The sequence below is a fragment of the Chinchilla lanigera genome, unplaced genomic scaffold, assembly GCF_000276665.1.
Source record: "Chinchilla lanigera isolate Chin_1 unplaced genomic scaffold, ChiLan1.0 scaffold00002, whole genome shotgun sequence".
NCBI classification, from domain to species: domain Eukaryota; kingdom Metazoa; phylum Chordata; class Mammalia; order Rodentia; family Chinchillidae; genus Chinchilla; species Chinchilla lanigera.
This window is the reverse complement of record NW_004955403.1, coordinates 17,655,308-17,677,051: the sequence shown is the minus strand read 5'-3', so window position 1 is coordinate 17,677,051 and position 21,744 is coordinate 17,655,308. Positions and strand designations below refer to the sequence as shown.

General features: G+C 40.1%; 1 protein-coding gene across 1 annotated transcript; it reads left to right on the top strand.

Annotated features, from left to right (window-relative positions):
- Nucleotides 1-3,757: 3,757 nt before the first annotated feature.
- LOC102023216 lies at nt 3,758-20,137 on the top strand. The gene is made up of 6 exons (XM_013514765.1): nt 3,758-3,895; nt 4,750-4,951; nt 11,738-12,041; nt 14,155-14,349; nt 16,368-16,407; nt 19,041-20,137. The coding sequence occupies exons 1-6, from the start codon at nt 3,758-3,760 to the stop codon at nt 19,263-19,265; spliced, it is 1,104 nt and encodes a 367-aa protein (XP_013370219.1). The 3' UTR covers nt 19,266-20,137.
- The last annotated feature ends 1,607 nt before the right edge of the window (nt 20,138-21,744 follow it).

The following is a 21,744-nucleotide window of genomic DNA, read 5'->3' as shown; positions in this document are numbered from 1 at the left end:
TTCACAGCTAGTTATATAAAGGCACTTAGGAAATAGATGTTCCTCACCACATTTTGAGGCTAATTTATATACCTAAACTGGCTATTTTCTCAAGACAGGCAGGTTGTAAAAGTTCATGTACATTATTCTATCCAAGGTAAAATAAAGTTTCAAGTCATCTGAAGGATCAACATAGTTCTGTTCATTCCGTCTTCAAGCTTAGTAAAATTTACTCTATGATTAATCTTAATCATTCATTTGTGTCTTCCTCTTCCTTAAACTTCTGAGAAACGAGTCTTGTGGATACAACAGAATCTTAGCTTCTTCAAGCAAAGAATCAAAGACGGGTGTAAACACAACCCAGAGATGATATATCTCAAGGAAGAAGTAGAACTGACATCTCCTCAAATTACTTCATTAGTTTTCATAACACCAGAACACTGTAGCTATCTGGAAAACATGCATTAACAAATTTGATTAAATACTTATTGAATATGTACTTTACTATGTACGAGTCAGTGCAGGGAAGTGTAAGGATAAACAAAAGACCTTTCCATCCGGTCACAGGATAGTGGGAGACTTAAGCATTTCTACAGATCTTTCTATTCATAAAAATTGTGATAGGTAAACAAAATATGACTAGAGAGATAAAGTCAGAGAATTAGCTCACTCCAGACAATCTGTCTGGCAAGTGGCAGAGACAGGTCGGGACTCCAGGTCTCTGTTTTGAGTTTCACTGGCAGCTCTTCACAACTCCGAAAACAGTCATTAGCCATGAGTACACTTAAAGAGCTCTGTGAAACAATAGTTGGGAGATAGGGTTTGGGATATATAGGAGAGAAAACAATAGAATACGAAGACACTGATTAGCTACATTGTTTGCTGGGAATGACAGATAACAATTCCAATCTATAATGGTAGTAGTATGCCAGTGCTAGGTCCAAGATAGTCAGCTAAATACAAGGAAAATAATTCAAGCCAAATCACTAATTAAGTTTAAAAATGAAAGGTAAACCCAAGAAGAAGAGAAGTTAAAATACGAGCGGAGATAGGGACCTTTCCTCTCAGGAAGAAGGTATGCTAAGTTGCTTGACAGTTCCTCCGTAACTTCCAGGCTGGACTTGGAAAAACTTAGAAATGCATAGTAAGTGGTTTCCTTTCCTTTCAACTCTGCTTCCTTTGAACCAGCTAAATGATTTTCTTTGGACTCTAGAGCCACAAAGCCAAATTTTTAAAACAAGTTCCCATGCCCTGCTTAAATATAAAGGCAAAATACAGAAAATTCACATTGGCAATTTGGCTTCTAGAATTCCCTCATAGTGGAAGGTTTTTAAAGTACTTTTTATTTCCAATAAACTCTCCCCTAACCTCCTCCCATTGTTCACAATTTTATTCTTCAACTTAGTGAGATAAAGAGCTTGGGTTTGTACAAAATTAACTGTTTCCCTAACTTATATACATATATTAGTTTTGGGTTTCAAGGTTTATGCTTTCTTTTATGTTGGTTTATCTGAATTCAAGCTTCATCTTACAAAGAGCATTTGCATTTAATAGACAATTGATAGTAAATTGATGTTACTTCTTATAATCAGTGATGTCTAAATGAAGAAATCTTGGATCTGCTACCCACTATCTATATGAGCGGGGCCCTGAGTCTCATTTCAGCCTCTTTATCTACATAATAAGAGTGAGAATAGAGTTTATGAAGATTAAATGAGATATCATATATAAATCACTTAGTTGTACCTGGCGCAAAATAAGTCCACAGCTAAAAGTAGCTATGGTCATTTTATTGTTGGTGATGTTTACTAGTGTATAGGTCAAGCACAGCTCATAACTGCTCTCTATCACAATTGTATCCTCACACATAACACACATGGTCATACTCCGACATCAGCCCACTCCTAGAAGGAAAGGGATTGTAGTAGCAGTTAAGAGGATGAGGCAAATTAAAGGGGGAGGGCAGCCAACCACTGAAAACTTTCTTTGGGAATGTAACCTCTGAGAGAAGAACTATTTCTCTGAAAGTATGCAGATGCATTGTAAGAGAACATCAATTTTCTACTCTGTTGGAGGATGAGCAAATTGTGGCTTCTTATCACTGAATTCAATAGTGACAATAACACTGACAGTTATCCGGTGACAATGGCATCCATGAATGAGGAGAGAGACTTCAGAAGAAAAACAATTATAATTAGACCACAAAAAGGAAGCCAGAAGAATACAGAAAGGGCTACATACAATATTGCTGAGGTTTCCTAGCAACAGGGTAGCATTTCTTTTTGTTAGAAAATTGCCAAATGGTAAGAATAGGATACAACATTAGCCCAGGAGGGCTAAAATGCATGACTACTATCAATGAGGCTATCATTACATTCATAGCAAAGTCAATATATAACGATGCTTTGCGGCACATGCTTCAAGAGACTGCTTATATAACTAGAGGGTGTGTATATGTGTGTGTGTGTGTGTGTGTGTGCATGTGTGCACGAGTGCTAATTTCATAGTCACATCGATAGAAAGGAGGAATGGAAAGTCAGATGGTATGGGAAGAAAAAAACTTTAGGTCCCACCCCCAACTGGAATGTAATGTGCAGAACAAAGCATTAAACTCAAAGAGACATTCTATATAAACCAGATGTGAGTTGGCTAAACATGTGACTTTTCCCAGTAATATTTACATTTTCGGAAGCAGCTCCTGGAAATGAGTTCTTTTAAACTGTAAGGTACAAGGAGAAGGATTTCAGCACCTGCAAAGTAGATATTTTTGAAGCTGAAAATCTTCATAGCAGCTGAAAGAGTTTACAGCATACAATCTGTTCTCCTGTCCAAGATCAGTGTGCTCAGATGAAAAACTGGCCTCCTTTATAAAAGGCTAATACAGTCGGCAGCGGCGGGTACAGAACTGCATACGTTATCTGTCAATCTAAACCACCATGATGAAAATTATTCAAATCAATCAATTAAAAGCAAACTCACATAAATAATGCATTTGCCACCCAACTTTGTTCTGTTTTCCTGCCTGGGTTCATAATCAAGGGAGTTAACATTCTTTAAAATGCAAATATTCATGTTTTTAATCTTTAAAGACCTTGCTAAACAGACAATAAATACAGTTCTGCCAGGTGTAGTTCAGAAAATCCTTGGAAAGGGAAGCACTTGCCAGACAAATTTCAGTGTACGTGAAAAGGAGATGAAAAAGAAAATGACTCCCACATTTTCGGAGTAGCACTCCAGGATCTTTAAAACACTACGCAAATATTCACTGGTGTGTTCCCACACCTCTTGCATTTAGACAAAAAAGAAATAAGCCAGTGCCCAAATCGTTCAGGAAGGAAGGGTGGCACTCCAAACCAGCCTTCCTATGGGCCCCAGGTCTGCTGCTTCCTGAAACCTTCACCTTTATCCTTCGGACCTTTCCTCACTGTGTTTGAACAAATACAACAGTATTCTTTAATTCATGTGTGAAAGGTCACCAGTCACACACCTTCTTCGGGCAGCAGAAATACCCAGCTACCCCGGTCTCTCCCAGTAGAGCTCCCAGCACACTGAAGCTGGACATCTGGAAAATATTGTTTGCTGTTTAAGCCATCACTCCAACTGTGTGCCGCTGGCAGGGGTTCCTGCTACTCAGACCTTCGGTATTTATTGGGAGAGCCCCGTGCACTGGTTCAAGGATGCCCAGAGGGAGTCCTGGAAAATCCTTTTGAGCTTCCTGGGATGGGCTGCATGGCTGGCATCCTATTTGGACAGTGTGCCTTAGCTTCTGACTGTGGGGATGGAGAGGCCAAACCCCCTCTGTTGTCTAAAGACCTCCAAGTTCTTCCGATATCCAGCTTCTGCTTTCCAAAGAATTCAGGAGTCGGTTGATTGTTTAAGCCCAACATGCGATGGGCTCATTAATGCTCAGTCTGAAGTATGGTAGATGTCACTACTATAGTGTAAAGGGGCATTGTCTAGCTCTGAGAAAATGGAATTGCTAACATCAGGGTAATTTTATTGCATAGCAGCTACGGAAAGAGAATGAAAATTGGATTTTCTTAAGCAGTTAACTGAAATTTTAATGGATCTTAATCTCATTCCTAAAACTCTTCCTTCTGTCAAAGTTGAGAGTAGTTAGATTTTGTGAAGGACATCAAAGTTGTCTTCCAAACATTTCCCTTTCCCAAAGCTGGACTCTCCTTGCCCCTCCAGGCCTTAGCCAGGATACCTCTAAACCAATCAAGGCTCAGGCCAGTACGTGGCACTTGGAGTCGTCCTGGTTCAGTACTGGAAGAATTCTGCCTCTTTGCTCTTTTCGATGCGAATGCAGAGCAGGTGGCCCCAGAGGACGCCAAAGTCATCTTGTGAAGTCAGCCTGAGGGCAGAGCTGATGTCAGAGGAAGCTGGCACAAACAACTGTTTCCCTAGTGGCTGCACCCCAGTTGAATCTAGCTTCACCCCCACAAAATTTCTGGGCTTTTAGCCTTTTGTGCCAAAAAACTCATTTAATTTTTGAGCCAGCGTGGGCTGCCTTTTGTTTTTTGTGTCCTAAAGAGCTTCCACAGACACCAATAAAGGGGCAACATGAGCACCCACAGATTTCCCCGCCTTCAGTTTGAGGACTGTAATTCAGGCCCTTATCTGGGGAGGCTGCTAAAAGTACCACACACTTTCCAAGTCTCAGAGGCTGGCCGGGGAGTGATTTTTTTTCTCTTGTTCTCTGTTACCTTTTCTCTTGTTACTAGGGCCACTCGTACAAATCCAAATTGTTTCTTTTTCCCTCTTTAGTTCCAGGATGACAACTCAGTTGTTTCTGGAACAACTATAACCTCAGCCAGGACGTTCCAAACGAGTTACAACAATGTCTACATCCGAGGAAGACAGCCTTTTATGGTGAGTGGCTTACTACTTCATTGCCTTCAAGTCACGGACATTAATGTCAGCAAGGTTACGAACCTACATGTGCTCTACCCTCAGAATATGTTTGCAGGTTTGCCGAATCCGTCCCAGAAAAAAATTTTCAGGCCATGTCAGTAAGAGGCATAAAGGGATTTAGAAGGTTGAAATTTAAAAGTAAACACTCAAAGAAATAGAGTACAGGCATGTGAGAGAGAGAGAGAGAGAGAGAGAGAGAGAGAGAGAGAGAGAGAGAGAGGCAGACAGGTACTGGAACCAGGAACATTTATGTTTGCCTTGAGAGGGTGGAAACCCCAGGAAAATGTGATCCAACTTGAGAAGGGTACCGGCCCATCTTAAAGGTGTAAGTCCTGTTTTTTCTGTTCTTCTAAGATGGATAATTTAAGGTTAGTTTGAATCCATTTATTTTAGGATCTGGTTCCTGTTCTTTCCTTTTTTTTAAAAATGTAAGCCAATCCATGGATTTATAGTGTTCTTGAGGAATTTTTTTGTGTGATGGGGCTGGAAGGAAAGGATCCTAAATTAACCAAAGTGATGTTGAAATGGATCACCTGGGGTAACATTTTCTGTTTCTTGGAAGTTGTCATTTTTCTTAAAAGTATAATTTTTAGTAATGATTTTTCCTGTGTCCTTTCTACCTATCCTTATTCCTTCTTTCCCACCTCATGAATATCTTCCACTGTCTTGCCACCCCCAAATACCACCCCAGTTTTGGAACTTATCTTGCTTAACCAGAAATCCATTAAAATATTTTTCTGAAGAAATGGACAATTTTCCTCAAAGAAATCGAAGCTGTCCCTACCTAGGCAGAAGAGACTTTAGTTTTCTATATTAACACATTTGTAAATACTGGGCAAGAAACACATGAGTGTGGCTAATATTTTTGTAATAAAATTGCCTTGTACCTTTCCACTAATAATAAATAGGATTTGGGAAAATTAATAAAGGGTATGAACTTGTCTTGTTGACTAATGTAGCACAGTGCAACAAATACTTAGAAGTTTAATAGATATTACTTAATGCTCAAGTAGAAAGTCAGTAAAACAAATTTCTTATTTTATTGAGGTCTTTTTTTGGAGGGGATGTGATTTAGCAGCTAACACTCTTTCCACATGTTCCATTACATTTTTTTTTTCATTAAGAGAGGATTTTGTTAAATCTCGCTACTCATCAGAAACGCCTTTATCTGATTTATTTTTGCATTTCACCAATGAAGGGCTATGAAAGTCAATATCTTGGGGAAAGTACTATATTCGACTCAGGAAGATAGTATTATGATTAATATTACGCTTTAATTAAGTTACATTGACATTCATAATGGTTCTAAATCTGGCTAATAAGAACTAATATTTTCTTGGATAAAAAGCAATGCAAATTCTAGACAGTGATCAACTATTAGTGTTTGGTTTTAGCACTTCAGATGAAATGGATCATATTCTGTGGGGAAATTAGAGAACTAATTATGAAGAGTTATGATGTTCTGAAAAAATAGATTCTCAGCAGAAGATAATTATAACGGTTTCTGATAGGCCTAAACATTTTAATATGTCGGACTTCGTGAGGGGGTTGGACTTCTACATTGTATGCCATGTTCTCTTCAAGAGCTACTGTGATTGTGCCATCCAGAATAACTCCGTGGTGGCATATGACATGAAAAGATAACCTCAGACACCATTTCTGTCCATCATGAACACATTCACATAGGACTTTTGCTGGGAATCCAAAGAATCCTCACGTGAACCCAGCCCCAGTAAACAAGGCAACTTCCTTCCCCTGCAGGCCCAGAGAGTACAACCAAGGCTTCACAGCAAATCTTGGGGTCTTTGGACTTATCACATTGTACTCTCCCCCAATCTGGACATGTCCCCCACTTGCACCGCAGTCACTGATCTTTGCCAACTATTTTTCTACGAGCCACTTGGTCACTCTGACTCAGACATGTAGATTCATTTTGCTCCTCAGCCATGTCAAACGCAATCTTTGTTTTCAAACTCAGTCTTGACCTGGGGTTTTTTTCTTAACTGTCCTCTGATTGGAAGTCTCTTCCCGCAAGGCTGGCAGCAAATGTCAGTGTTGGTTCACGGGTTCAGTGCCATATTCTCAGAGAGCCGTGGCCTGGTGGCTCATTCTGAGGCTGTTCGCTTACCACACCCACACTCACATTATCTTGGTTTTTCTTTTCTTCTTGTAACTGCCCCAAAAGAATGTTTTGTCCGTTCTCTCACCTTTTAGAAGTCATCTCCTCTAGAGCACAGAACTTGTTTGTTCTTCTGTATCTCAAGCATCTAGAAGTGCTCAAAATTATGCTGAAGGAATGAAGAGGGAAAATGAGTAAATGAGCAGAGGTAAAATGAAATTAAACTGGGTGTGATAACACAGGCCTGTAATTCCAGCTACTCAGGCTGAAGACAGAGGATTGCAAGTCTGAGGCCAGTCTGGGCAAATTAGCAAGACCCAGTCTCAAAATTCTGAAAGGGCTGAGGATGTAGCTCTGTGGTGGGATGCTTATCTACCATGCATGAAACCCTGAGTTCACTCCCTGGTGCCTCAGAAAAAATTATGATGAGAAAAAAAATCACAAACAGTGAATCTCTAGAAAGAAGGAAGGGTTATCTCACTATCCAGACTTGAGTGACAGGGAAGGATTGAATTGGTTTTACGGCTGGGTAATGATAACCTCCTTTTCTCCGCAGTGTGGCCTTCCCAGTCAGTCACTAATTAGTCACCCTGTAAGATTTCAAGGGTGGAGTTTGGGAGACTCACTCCATGAATTAGATTCCTTTTTTTCCCTCTCAGTATATTCTGGCACCAGAAATAATGGAGAACTTACTCAACTATAAATCAGTTTGAAGTGGTGAATAATTGGGAAATATACCAAGTTTATAGGGGCAGGAGGCCTCATAGTTTTAGAGTTTTTGGAGCGTTCTAGCGCTTTTTCATCTCCTATCCTTCTACCTATTAAAAGGGAAAATACTGGAGTACATCTGGGGGTGTTAATGCCACACCTCAAAGTGTACAGGTCACTTTTGATGGATGGAATAACCTATTGATTATGAAACACAAGTGTGTTTTATTTTTTACCTTGACTTCCTTGAGCCCTAGACACCTGAAGCCAGTGAAATGATGGGGGTGTAAAGTCATTCTTGCTTAGAATACTTGTCTCCTCCTTACACACTTTGCACACTCTGAGCTTTATATTGTCAGAAGCAGGCACCAAAATACGGGGGAATTCACTGCACATGACAGGAACACTCTCACATGTGTGCGAGAATGTATTTACCTTCCTTTTATTCCAAGTAGACTTAAAGCAACTGATACCAAAAGGACATAAATAAAGTCGGACCTTTCATTCATTCACCAGTGTAAATGATGGCAGAGAGATAGAAACACTAAATCAGGAAATGTGGTTTCATTTGGTACCGGGAATCAAACTCAGGACCTTGTTCTTGCCAGGCAGGCATTGTGCCACTGAGATATCTCCCCAGCCCTGACACGTGGCTTCTTGATGTCCCCTTGATTGATATGTTTGTCCATTCATTTACTGAACATCTGTTTAGCAAAACAATATTTCAAGTGTTGAAAATTAGGTTTGTTGCCCAAGTCGTGCTATTAGGGAGAAGAGGGATTCAAATACAAGCAGCGTGGCTGTAGGATCTATGTGCAGATGCACGTCTTCGAAATTACAAGTATGTCAGTCCAGTTCCCAAAGACGGAAGTGCTTCCCAAAAAGGATCACAAAGCTGGGAACCTAACTCAGTACTTCCCAAGCTTTATTATGCGTGAGTATTACTTAGGGGGTCTTGTTAGGAAGTAGATTCTGATCAGTGGGTCTGGTTGGGGCCAGAGACTGCCTTCCTAACAAGCTCCCCAAGGACGCTGATCCTGCGGTCTGCAGACCACACCCTGAGAAGGATAGCTAATCAAGAACAGATGCCGCTTCAAGTGGTCTTTATAGTAACTGACACGCTGCCCTCTTGCGGCTTTTGGAATAATTGCCCTCTGGCGTTTTCTTTGCTCTGGAATTAAACATCTGCCGGCGATCTTAATAATCCCAAATTAATGCTTTTCAAACCTTAGTCTCCTCATAACATTTTCATATTTTTGCCATGTGCCCCTATTTCCACATCTTACCGTTATAACCTTACCATATCTGTGCACAGTCTCCTCTCCAAATTTATTATTTGAATTAGCTTTCTTTTCTTTACATAGACTTCTTTTCAGAGGGAATTTGATAATACTGTCTCAGATGGAAAGACCAATATTGTTATCACAAGTACAAGATAAGTACAAAAATAATTGAAAGAAAACAAAACACTCTTTAAAAGTCTAGGTAGATGCCTTCCAAAGCTCCAAACCAGAGACTCTGTCTTTGTTAAGAGGAGATTAACGAGCTTTAGAGTGTTAAAGATTCAGAGCAGTAAACTTGCTTGTGTTTCTATAGCATCAGGAGGATCAAAAGGCAGCTAAATAGAGATTAATGCTTATGTAGTTCAGCGTTCTTTAATGAAGAGAATATGCACTGCTTAAATCATCCTTGGGTGAACAGCCGTAGAGGATGTTAAGGGACTGTTCTTTCGCTCCTTCGTGTCATCTGTGCCCGAGAGGTGTGTTTATGGATCGAAGTTCATTAGCTTTGCAACAAGATTGGTGTAAGGAAAGGTGTGTGAGAGGGGAACTCTAACTGGCTCTTTCTGCATAACCAGTGGGCATGGGGCTTAGTGGGCCCTGTAGTCAGATAGACATGGTTTATTTCTGTGCTAACTCATTGTCCGTTTTCTGGATGTTACTAGAATCCTCCTGCAGTCATAAATAAACTTGTTGTAATCGATTCATCCATCCAGGAGCAGCAATTTAGCCTTAAAATATATGTTTTCTTTTTTCCTTTCCCTTTTTTTTTTCTTTTTCTTTTTTAGATGGGAGCTTCCTGTGTCCCTCAGGCTGGGCTTCAACTTGTGATCCTCCTGCCTCAGGCTCCTGAGAAGCTGGGATTAAGGTGTGCACCACCATTCCCACCTAGAGTATAAAGAGTTTAGGTGGACAATGGACAAATTCAGCTTCCCTTCAGATGATTCATCAAATTAGTTCTTAAATTCCAATTCCTTTTACAAATGAATGTTTCAGGGTAGGCAAGCTGAACTCAGCATGGGCCAATGAGATGCAAGGAAAGAATATCTGTGAGAAATACGCTTTCTTGTTCTTACAACTACAGAGAGGCAGTCTTCTTCTCTCTCAGACTTGAGAGAGAGGGTCCCTGGTTACCTCAGGCTACCCTGGCCCCTTTCTTCACAGAAGGAATCAAGCCTTGGGGAAGCTGATTTTTGGACGCTGGGGCAGAGAGAAAGAATGTAAATCCTTAATGACCTGCTCGTTGAAGAATCAGCCACCCCTCAAGCCTGCCGTGGGCATCTTCCTAGGGGAGGTGATCGATTGCCTTCTTGTTTAACCTGGTCTCAATCTGGCTTTCTGAACTTGTATTCAATAGCATTTAACAGACACAAAGAATACAAAGGAAATACGACCCATAGAATTTGTCATATAACTGGAAGAACCATAACACAAATAAAAAAGTTAAGTTATCAGCCCATTTCAGTACTAGTAAAGAATGATGTATGGTCATGTAAGCATGCAGTACGAGCTGGGCACCTTGCCATGCTTTACACACATTATCTCATGTGATGCCCTAACGCGGTAGGTAGACATGGGTATCTTAATTTTAGATCTCAGAAAAATGTAAGGTTCAGGCACTTGAGAACCTGAGCAGTTATACAATGAGTGACTAGTATGGTGGTGAGCACGATTCCAAATATTATGCCTTTTCTATATGGTAGCTGGAAGGAGGAAGGTAGAGAAAATTCCATGTAGAAGATTGATCTCCTGAACAGAGTCAGTACAGTGGCTTTTTGTTCAGAAAAGCCAGACATCTGCTTCTTACTAGAGTGTAATTTTAGATAAATTACCTAATTTCTCTGAGCCTCAGTTTTCTTATTTGAAATGTGAAATAATTATATCTGCCTCCTATGGTCCTTGCCAGGGTGAATAACATGTTACATTTATAATGAGCCCCTGTTATTTGAATAATAGCTGGTGTAATGATTGGTAAGTGGAATGGATTGGAGGAGAATGCTGTTTTAATACCATACATGTACATTATCTTATTGGAAGCCTCTCTGGATTTACAGGACCGATACCCATTTTCAAACATTTTAATTTTGCAATATTATTGATTCATAAGAAGTTGCTACCAAGCCCCATTTTAAAAGTCAGTATCAAGCTTTTCCTGTACAACCTGCTATACTTCATTCTTTTCCTTAGGGTTGACTTTTAATTCAGCGACTTTTGGGAAATATTAAATGGAAAGTTCAAATGTGTCCAGGTTTTCGTTTTTGAAGCAATAATATTTAAAGATCAATAGCCAAATCAAGGCACTCAAAAGCTCAGAACTTCACACATTCATGTCTCAGTATCCTTCTATTAAAGTAGAAGCAGAGGGGGCTGGGGATTTAGCTCAGCGGCAAAAGCGCCTGCCTGGCAAGCGCAAGGTCGTGAGTTCGGTTTCCAGTACCGGAGAAAAACCAAAAAAAAAAAAAAATAAATAAATAAAGTAGAAGCAGAGGTCATCTTCCCCCTCAACTGGTGGAAAACCTGAAGGTGGAGACCATTAGAAAAGAAAGGGTGAGAACTTAGCAGACCCTCTGCAATCTTGCCCTGGGCCGATGAACTATCGCCTGATTGCTGAACAAAGGAATTTTCCATGCATAGCACTCTCTTTTATGAAATTTGATTTTCCTTGTCCTCTGTATCTTTCACCCTGCATGAACTTCCAGCCCAGTTTCAGATCCCCTGAATTTGCTCCCTTTAGGAGGCTCCCTTTCGAATCCTGGCAATGGATTCTGTTTTCTCAGCCGGCTGCTGCTGCCCACCGGAAGTCTGTTGGCCCCTTCCATGACTCAGCACCTTAGAGAGGCAGATGGCCGTGTAGGGAAAGTTAAGATGGGCCACGCTGCTGTTGACAGGAAAGAAAGGGAGCAAACGCTGCCCACAGGGCAAGCTGAGACACCAAACTCTAATACTGAATGGAAAAAAACAACAGATGATGGGAATCCTGTGAGGACGAGGAACAGGAGGAGGAAAGAAAAACAGAAGCCTTCTTGGGTAAGAACAGGGTAGGTTGCAAAAAGCTGTGTGTGAATTTCTTGGTAGGCTTGAATAAAGTGGTCCTGGCCACATGACCACCCTGTTAGGGGGCAGGCAGAGCCTATGGGCCTGTGTTGTGAGATTCGGCTTTGTCCTCATTTTTCTGAAACTAAAAATCTGTCGATGGAGCGTGATGCAGCGTAGAATGTGAGCTTGGAAGATTGCAGAGAAACACAGACAAGAGCTCCTCTCCTCTGTGGACTGTTTGGCCCCCATGCAGCTGGCCTGTTCCCTGAGAAAACAGTTTGTTTTAGGTGGTGCTCTTGCCAGAGTGGATTCTGTCAGAGCTATGTGTACCTAGGACTTGGACTCTGTCAATTCTTCTTGAAAACAAGCAGAGCGGGGAACAAATCTTCCATTTGCTATGCTTTCTTCTTGTGAGCTTCTTTTGAATTAGTCTAGATTGTTCTAGAAAAGCAGATGGAGCGATAGAACTCTCCCTCCCTCTCTCTCTCTCCTTCTCTCTCTTTATTGAGATTTTAGTTCTCCTGTCTTCGTGTTCTAGGTGACTTTGAAGGAACATATAAAATGGACAGTAGAGGTGTATGGAGGGGCAGGGATCAGTACAAGGAGAAAATCGAGGACTGGCACATTATACACCTGACCTGCATATTTGCTAGGAGAATATCACATATTTGGCTCAGAGCTTTACAGCAGCTAGAACAGAGGGGAATATGTGATATGTAGTTTATAAATCAACAGTATAAATTATATTGTCCATAGCATAAAAACAAACTCCCTGTTTAGAAGAATCACAGTGGCTTTTGACCTGGGAGAAATTCCCTCCCACAGTGTGGGGAGGCAGTGAACTCTTTCTTTAGCATCCACACAGAAAGAACAGTAGTGAGTTTCATGGGGCTGTTACTCTGAGGTCCCTCGGTGCAAGCTGATGGTTTCATGGGCAAATTCAGCCAGGGAGAGTAATTCTATAAGGAGCCCAATTATTTGGTTGTAGAGTACAGCTATAATATCTGGGTAAAAAGTTAAATCTCAAAGGAAGGGACTACATGGCCATTGGGAGTTTTACCTGACTTTTTTTCTTTCAACCTTAGCTTTTTAACTGTTTTTGAGCAGCTGAGTTCAAGGCTGTACTCCCTGGAGAGATGCTGAGTATAGAAAATCCATGGTGCCGATGAAGGACACATCTGTCAGAGTCAGTGGAGCCATTGCTAGAATTGATGTTGTTATTTTTAAAGAAAACTTAGGAATCTAATACAGACAAAGGCTGGGCTGGGAGGCCATGTTCCCCTTTGTGTTCAGTGCTAGAAATCAGAAGAAATTCATTCTGAGGACATTTATATTTTAGTATGCCTTAATTTTTGGACTTAAACGGTAATTAGCCATAAAAAATTGGAAATAGAAGCATAAAAAATTAAAATGATCCTTTATCCAGTCACTAGAAACATTGATCTTCTATTTTCTAAATTTTATTTACAAAATTGGATTTTTAATTATGCAGACAGCTCCTTATACTATTTCATTTGATATCACATTGTGAATGTTTTTTGTATCATCATATATATTTGAAGTTATTGTTTTATTTATATTTTATATTCTTTGTTATATGTTTATTTATTTATTTTTGTTTGTGCTACATTTGATGCCTGGCTAAACCATAACTTGTTTAGTCATTTCACTATTTTGCTCTTTCATCTCTTCTTTCTTTCTTTTCTTTTTCTTTCTTTCTTTCTTTCTTTCTTTCTTTCTTTCTTTCTTTCTTTCCTTCCTTCCTTCCTTCCTTCCTTCCTTCCTTGCTTGCTTCCTTCCCTCCCTCCCTCCCTCCTTCCTTCCTTCCTTCCCTCCATTTTCTTCTTTTTTTTGATATTCTAGTCAGGGGTCAGCTTATTTGTTTTCTAGAAAGATGCTCTGTCTCTGCAGTCAAACTACTTGGATTCAAATGTCCATTCAAACTGAGTGACTTTGGAAAAGTCACTTAATCTTTCTCACAATTTCTTCACCTATAAAGTGGGGATAATATTGGCGCCTGTGTTCTGGAGTTTTTGTGACAGATGATGTCTGTAAAAGAGTTACTACACTGGAACAGATCTCTGAATGATCGCTGTTGTCATGATTGTGTTCCAGAAGAGGTGATCCAGAGTTTGCCACGTCAAGAACCCAAGTTCACATCGTAGGTGCCAGACCACAAGCACTGGGACCTGCTTCTAAGAGAGTTATTGTTTCACAAGCCAGCCTTCAGGAAGACAGGCAAGAAGACTGTCATCATGATGCAACTACTGGGAGCCCTTGCCATGGGGCCAGTTACTGGGGATCCCTGCAGTGAGTCCCCAGTCTCCTGCCAAGTGTTGTGGTGCATGACGGGAAGAAAAGAAAAAGCAAGAGACAAAGTAGAGGAGTGCATAGCAGGGATCTGGGACGACCAGCTTCTAAGGCCCCAAGCTATCCAGACTCTTGGTATTTCTTCATTACATCTAATTCAAGGAGAATGAGTGAAGGGCTGTGGGTGTTTCTGGGAATAGTAATGGTGACTACGTGCAAGATCAAAGTATCCTTGCAAGGACAAGGACAAGAACAAGGACAAGATGAGGTGGAGGGGCAATAAGGAAGCCGCAGTTTCCCCAGGTGTCTTCAGCAGGTTTTATCTTGCCCTGTGAGCACCACCGCAGTCATTAGCCCTAGGGCTTCCAGCTGTGACCAGAAAAGAATGGAATTTTCACGTTCCAATCTGGCCCAAGGGCAGGGCGAGAACAGTCTTGTACATGCCCTAGACTCAATTTATAATTCGTGGTCCCCAACAATGGATGTCTTAGTATATAAAGGGAAAGAGGTAAAGAGGAAACAATTATACACAACCAGTCTCTGTACTAGTTTGCTGAACTATGGATCTGGAACCAGCTGCTTGGCTTTCACAATAGAAAGTAGCTGCCTGGAAGATGTGGGAGTGGAGGTCAAGATGGCAGCAGAGCTGATTCCTTCTGAAGGGTCTGAGGGGAGGAAGGGTCCCAGGCCTCTCTGCCTTTGGCTTAGAGATGGCTGTTTTTTCCTGTGTATCATTATATTACTATTCTTTTATGTGTGTTTCTGTGTTCAAAGTTAGCTTTTTATATAAGAATGCCAGTTATATCGGCTGAAAGTCCATTTAATGACCTCATTTTGATTTTCTCCATATAGGTCATCTCCTCATGCAGTCCCATCCTGAGGATCTAGGAATTGGGACTTTGGCATATTAAGTTGGCATTGGGGATGAGAGGGATACAATTCAATTAATAATTTTCCAAAACAAGCTTCATTTTATTTTGCACTCTGGAAGAAAATTATTACATCAAGAAAGACAAGAACCACGCCTATTGTAACATTTGTATAACCCACAATAGCATAAAAAATACATGTGCAAAATGTAGGTTCTCTGTGATAGTCATGGAAGATAGTGAAGCGGCGGATGTGAAAGAAAGAACTAGATTTGATTAAAAAGAAGCTTATGGAGCCATCTTGTAAGTTCTACCATATAAAGGATCTGTCCCACCATTAAGCAATTTTTCCATGAGATCTGAGGTGTTCATTTCATTCTTGACCTAGCTAGATGAACATTTTAAAAATGTGCAAAATATGTTAGTAAGAATCCTGAGACTGCTTCAGAAAGTCAATTGAAAGGAACTTCACTGCCTTGGTAAAAATTAGAGAAGAAAATCACACTTCTAATGTGAGCTGACAATGGCTTGAAGAAATAGGAGAAAGGTAGTGCTGGGGGAAGCAGAGAGAAAATGTTTTTGACTCTCCTAAATTCAAACAATATACTAACAGGTAATAGTAGATTTGACCAGCTAAAGGAAAAAAGCAGTCTAGAAATATTTTAGTATATCTGCTGCCAAAGCAAGCACAGCAAAGTATAAATAGATCACATAAAAGACTCAAATCTAAGCGCCCTTGTGCATGTCTGTAAATTCCAGCTACTTGGGAGGCTGAGGCAAGAGGACAGTGAGTTTGTAGCCAGGCTGGGAAACTTAGAACTGTGTCAAAATAAAAAGGACTCGAACACCTCAAAAATATATAATGTGGTGGCTCAGGTCAGTGGAAGCCCTTGATCAGCAGTAACAAGGAGCAAGCATACTTGGGATGAGGAATGGACTGGCTTACTCATGGTCACTCTCCCCATGACTCATCATTCAAGTCACCAAGATCATCTATGCATTTATAAGATTGCAGAACTTGAAGAGGCATTAAATGTGAAAACGGCAAGCAAAGAATTAGTGATGAAATGATCATTCAGAGCTGAGTTCTTGTTGCCTGTGAAGATTGTTCAGGGACTCAAGCACTAACTTTTTTGCTTTAATCTGCAGACTAAGAGCTCAGAGTGATCCTGTGGAGTCCAGAAGAATGGTAGGTGCAAAGGTTGACCCTGCAGATTAGATGTCTGACTTCCGGGGGAGCGTGAGTTCCTCACAGGACGGTGCCTGGGTCTCCTGATCTTGTGGGCAAGTTCAGCCTGAAGCACTATTCAGGAAATCATATATCCTGATTCTCTGGCCAGCATCATTCCAGAAGTAGGGGTGTCAACAAACGAGCCTTTAGGAAGGAAGGGAAACTGGAAATAGAGCGGGGTTTGAGAGCAGTGGCTTCTGGTGTGTTTTTAGATGTGGAAATTTCCAATTTGAAGAGTTCCAATATTTCCTAGCCTTTCTAGTTGAAATATGGTTTCTTCCTTTCTAAACATCGAAAGATGACATCACCACCCTTCCAAGTCAGTTAGAAGGAATCCAGAGTAGGTTTCTGGAAGTATTTTTACCCAGTGTTAGCTGGACTTGGACAGCAGCAAACTGTAGTTCTTCCTGAGAAATATTTGCTTCTGCATTTTATGTCCAAATTGTCATTTATTTGGATGCATGCAAACGTTGAGGCTGTGGGGAAATCTTGTTGCCTCCCAGACAAACTTCTCAGTTTAGTAACAATCCAAATGCATGAAAATCATTTCCTTGCCTTTGAAATGATATTTATAAAGATCTCATGATTTATTTCAGAAACCTTCAATTTAGTGGTTGGGTAATTTCAACCTCCTCACCAGAAAACTCAAACGCAGAGAGATCTGGTAGAATTTTAGTTTTACAGTTGTGATAGAAACACACAGAGAAGGGCCTATAAATAAATGGACAGGAGTGACTTTGGGCCCTCAACATTTTATTCCCAGGTTTATGTTTCTCTGTTCTTCACGTAGACCTGTGGTATGTGGCCAAAGTACGCACCTGTACAAACTTCTAGCAGGTTCATAATGTAAGGAGTGGAAATGTCTTAGCAGATCAGTCGTGTTGTTGTTTGTTTTTGGTAAGGTATCAAGGACCAGTTCTCCCATCTGGAAAAATTGGCCTGCTACCTTCTTAGGAATGAGTTAATGATTGCTTCCTGCTTGAAAGTCAAAATTAGGATGTCTTTCCCTAGGAATTATATCATGCTATAAATAGTACTTGCTAATAATATTAATAAGGAACTGACCTACTTCCTCTTTTTAACCAAGAGATAAAAGGTAATGGATTTTCCAATTACTTGGCATTGCTCTTGCTATCAAGCTGTCTTATTTCGTACATATATTAAATTTAAATTGCAAATGTACAAAGAAAATGCTGGAAGAATAGGAAATCCCGTTTTTTGTTTTTTTTTTTTTTTTGTTTTGTTTTTTTTTGTTTTGTTTTGTTTTGTTTTTCTCCGGTACCGGGAACCGAACTCACGACCTTGCGCTTGCCAAACAGGCGCTTTTGCCGCTGAGCTAAATCCCCAGCCCTGTTTTTTCTTTTTAATCTAGGAAGAGCAAGAAAGTATGCCTAATACCATATCTGGCTCTTTGGTTTTGTAGCTTTAGGGAAATACTTAGATGCTTTAGTTAAAATCAGACAAAGGGAAAATCAAATGCCAATTTTATTACAAGGGACCCACTGGGGAGACACTTTAAGCCAGGAACTCATGGCTAGAGACAGAGTAGGTCTACTGCCATTCAGAAAATGTTTTAAACAATATAAAATGAAATCAACAATTATAGAATGCAGTTAGACATCTAAGTTCTTCAGATGGCCATTGGCAAGCCATGCTAACCAGCCATGTCACCCTGGGCATGACGTCAGGGCTGTGTGCACTGGACTGTGACTGCCACAGGGCAGCGACTGTCGAACCTTTGCTGTTTGGTGAAATATGATATATGCTTCTTGCAAAGAATTAAAATATTGCCGGGCGTGGTGGTGCATGCCTGTAATCCCAGCACCTGGGAGGCTGAGGCAGGAGGATCATTGTGAATTCAAGACCAGCCTGGGCTACAAAGTAAGCTCAAGGCCGGCCTGAACTGCATAGCGAGACGCTGTCTCAAAAAGACTGAAACAATTAATTAATTAATTAATTAGTAAAAGAATTAAAATATCAACTGGGTATGGTGGCATATCCCTCTAATCCCAGAACTCTGGGGGGCTGAAGCAGCAAGGTTGCCAGTTCAAATCCAACTTTGTGATTTAATGAGACCTAGCTCTAACGGGAGGTGGGGTTTGAGGGTGTAGTATAGTGGAAGGCCCCTGTGTTCAATCCCCAGTACCAAAAGGAGGGGGAAAGGAGTAAAAATGATTGAAAATACTCAGTGAAGAAAATGAAAGCAATCCATGATCAACTTTTTTAGGCTAAATCATTGTTAACAATTTAGAAAATCATCTCCCATCCTTGGGGGAGGAGTTATCTCTATCATTTGTCTATTTATATTAGGCAGCAAAGTAGAAATATGTTCTTAAAATTTTTTGTATTTATTTATTATTTATTTATGTTTTATGTTAAAGAGAATAAAAATAAATATATTTGTTGTCTTAATTGCTGACCTGAAAATCTGCCATAGATTGAGGGTAGTTTTTGTCCAGAAAAACAGCTTAATCAAACCTGAGTACTTGGGAGGTACTGGCCAAGCTATTTGTTGATGCCTTACTTCCAGAGAATAGGACAGAATTCCTGTGCTCGAAAGGAGAAGAATTCTTTCTTTTTCTTGCACTAAGGTGCTGAAGACAGAGCAGAGAAGAAACACTGAGGAAGAAGCAGATGAGAGGAGGAAAGAAGAATCTGAGGAGGCTGTAAGCCAGGGTGCTGCATGGGGGAGTGAAGAATTCACAGTTCTGAGGTGGCTGGGAAGTGTTTGGAGTCCAGCATCACTCACTGGGGACCTGATGGCATTTGCTCTGCAGCAGGTGGTTTCCCCCTTTCCCCAAGCTCCAGTAGTTTAATAAAGACTATTTTCTTGTGCCCCTGAATTTACTGAGTGCTTGGCAAGGTTTTGGACTCTACAGGACATAGACTTGTGGGTAGATGTTGAGCCACTTTCATCTGTAGGGTCCAGAAAGACCCTGTGTAATACTTGGGTTATAATTACTCTAATTCAAACTGTAAGGGTGAGATCCTTCTTCATGCCCTTCTTCAATGGTTAATGTGAAATCTCCTACCAACAATGTTGCTCAGATTATTCTAATGGCTTTCTGGTACCTAATACACTAAATCCCACAATCCTGTGACCATCCCATTTGGTCCCAAATTCTTGTCCACATGTTCCTCCTTGTACTGGTGATAACACTCATAATCTCTGCTCCACAGGATGTGACTGTACTCTAGCACTGATGGCTGCCCACGAGGGCAGACAGGCTGCACTGTAACTTTTCTTTGCAAAAGAACAGGGGGTAATGGAAGGATCAAGTCCAGCCATGAAAAATAAATCGTGGGATTTAGGTCCAGTTTGCCCCAGGTATTCTATGGACCAACTGCCCTCTTGGCTTTTCATCAGCTTGTACCCACGGGGTCAGGCACAGGTCAGGGCTCCTGGCCCCTCATCATTATTGAGGCTTACACTCAGAGAAAGAGAAAATTTTACTTCTCATCTTAGTCTAATTCCTGTTCACTAAGTCCTTTATGTTTGTCCCAGGATGAATGTCTTCCTAGTATGATTGGCAGTGGAGAGTGTCTGTCTTTTACTAGAAAAGCCAACTCCTATGTGATTGTGTGAGCTGGCTCTGGGACCTCAAGAAGAAAATCACAGCAACACTTTTTCCTTCATCTTCATTTGATGGCATGTTCACTTGATATAATTTTTATAAAAATAAATATGTAACAACCATACGTCTCAATTTCTTCTTCTACTTGACAATATATCTTTTTTTTTTTTTTTTTTTGGTTTTTCTCTGGTACTGGGAATCGAATTCATGACCTTGCACTTGCCAGGCAGGCACTGTGCCATTGAGCTAAATCCCCAGTCCCTTGGATGATATATCTTGTACTTTGTTCCATATAAGAACATATCCACTTCATTCATCTTAACAGTTGTGTGTTATTGCATTTAATGGTGATATTGTAATTTGTTGGCGAACATTTTGACCATTTAAAAATATTGTAAAAACTATTCCAAAAATGTTTTAACAGGGGCTGGGGATTTAGCTCAGCAGCAAAGCGCCTGCCTGGCAAGCGCAAGGTCGTGAGTTCGGTTCCTGGTACCAGAGAAAAACCAAAAAAACAAAACAAAACAAAACAAAAATGTTTTAACAGATGATGTAAGTGCAGTGAGTATTGTAATATTTGCCAGGCAATGCTTTTTAAATTGCTGTTAAATATATGTAAAAAAAATTTACAACTTCAACACTTTTTAGGTAACAGCTCTGTGTATTAAGGGCTTTCTTGTTGTTGCACCACCATCATCACCATCTGCCTTCAGAACTTTTTGTCTTCCACGACTGGAACTTTGTGCCCATTAAACACTAATTCCTCATTTCTCTTTCATGCCAGCCCTTTCTGCCTTTACGAATTTGGCGATTCTAGGTACCGTGAAAAGGGGATTTATAATACATTTTTGTGACTGGCTTATATAGCAGTCACATAAGATGTCTTCAAAGTTCACCGGTACTGTAACATGTATCAGAATTTCCTTCTTTTTTAAAGATCATCAGTTTATTGTATGTATGTGCCACATTTTATTTAATCATTCATTTGTCAATAAAAGCAAAAGACAGCAAAGACAATAGAGAAGCAATAGAGAAGCAAAGGAGAACAACTTGGCTATTGTGAATAATGCTGCTATGAACACGAATTTACAAATACTCAGCTCTGCTTGCATCCCTACTTTCAATTCTTTTGATTGTTTACCCAGAAGTTGACTTACTAGATCATATGGTCATTTTGTGTTTAATATCTTTAGGAACTGCCATGTTATTTTACATAGTGGCATTTGGATCATTTTAATAATGTAAAATAGCTTTATACATCTATCTGTGCACATTCAGATAGAGTGTTTTTGTAGAACAAAGTTCTAAAAGCATAGAAGCTGAATTACTAAGTGAATATTGTTAAATTTACCTCCAAGAAAAGTGTGTTAATTTTAATTCCTACCTATTCAAACTACTATCAAAAACTCCTGCTTCAACGCTTGCTAACAAATTTTGCAGTATCAATCATTTTGACCTTTGCCAAGATGACCAGCAAAAATTTTCAGTTGGCTAAGACTTATGCATCTATTTAGCTTTGTGTTTCATCGTTGGTGAGGTTGAGCTTCTTTTCATTATTTTCTTCCCATTTATATTTGTTCTTCTGTGATTTTGTTTATGTCCTTTACCAGTTCTTTTTCCCCAATGACTAAAAATTGTCTTTTTCCTAATAACTAAAAAGCAGTATTTGTAAATTAGAATACTAACATTGTGTCTTTACAAATGTTATGGCTATTTTTAG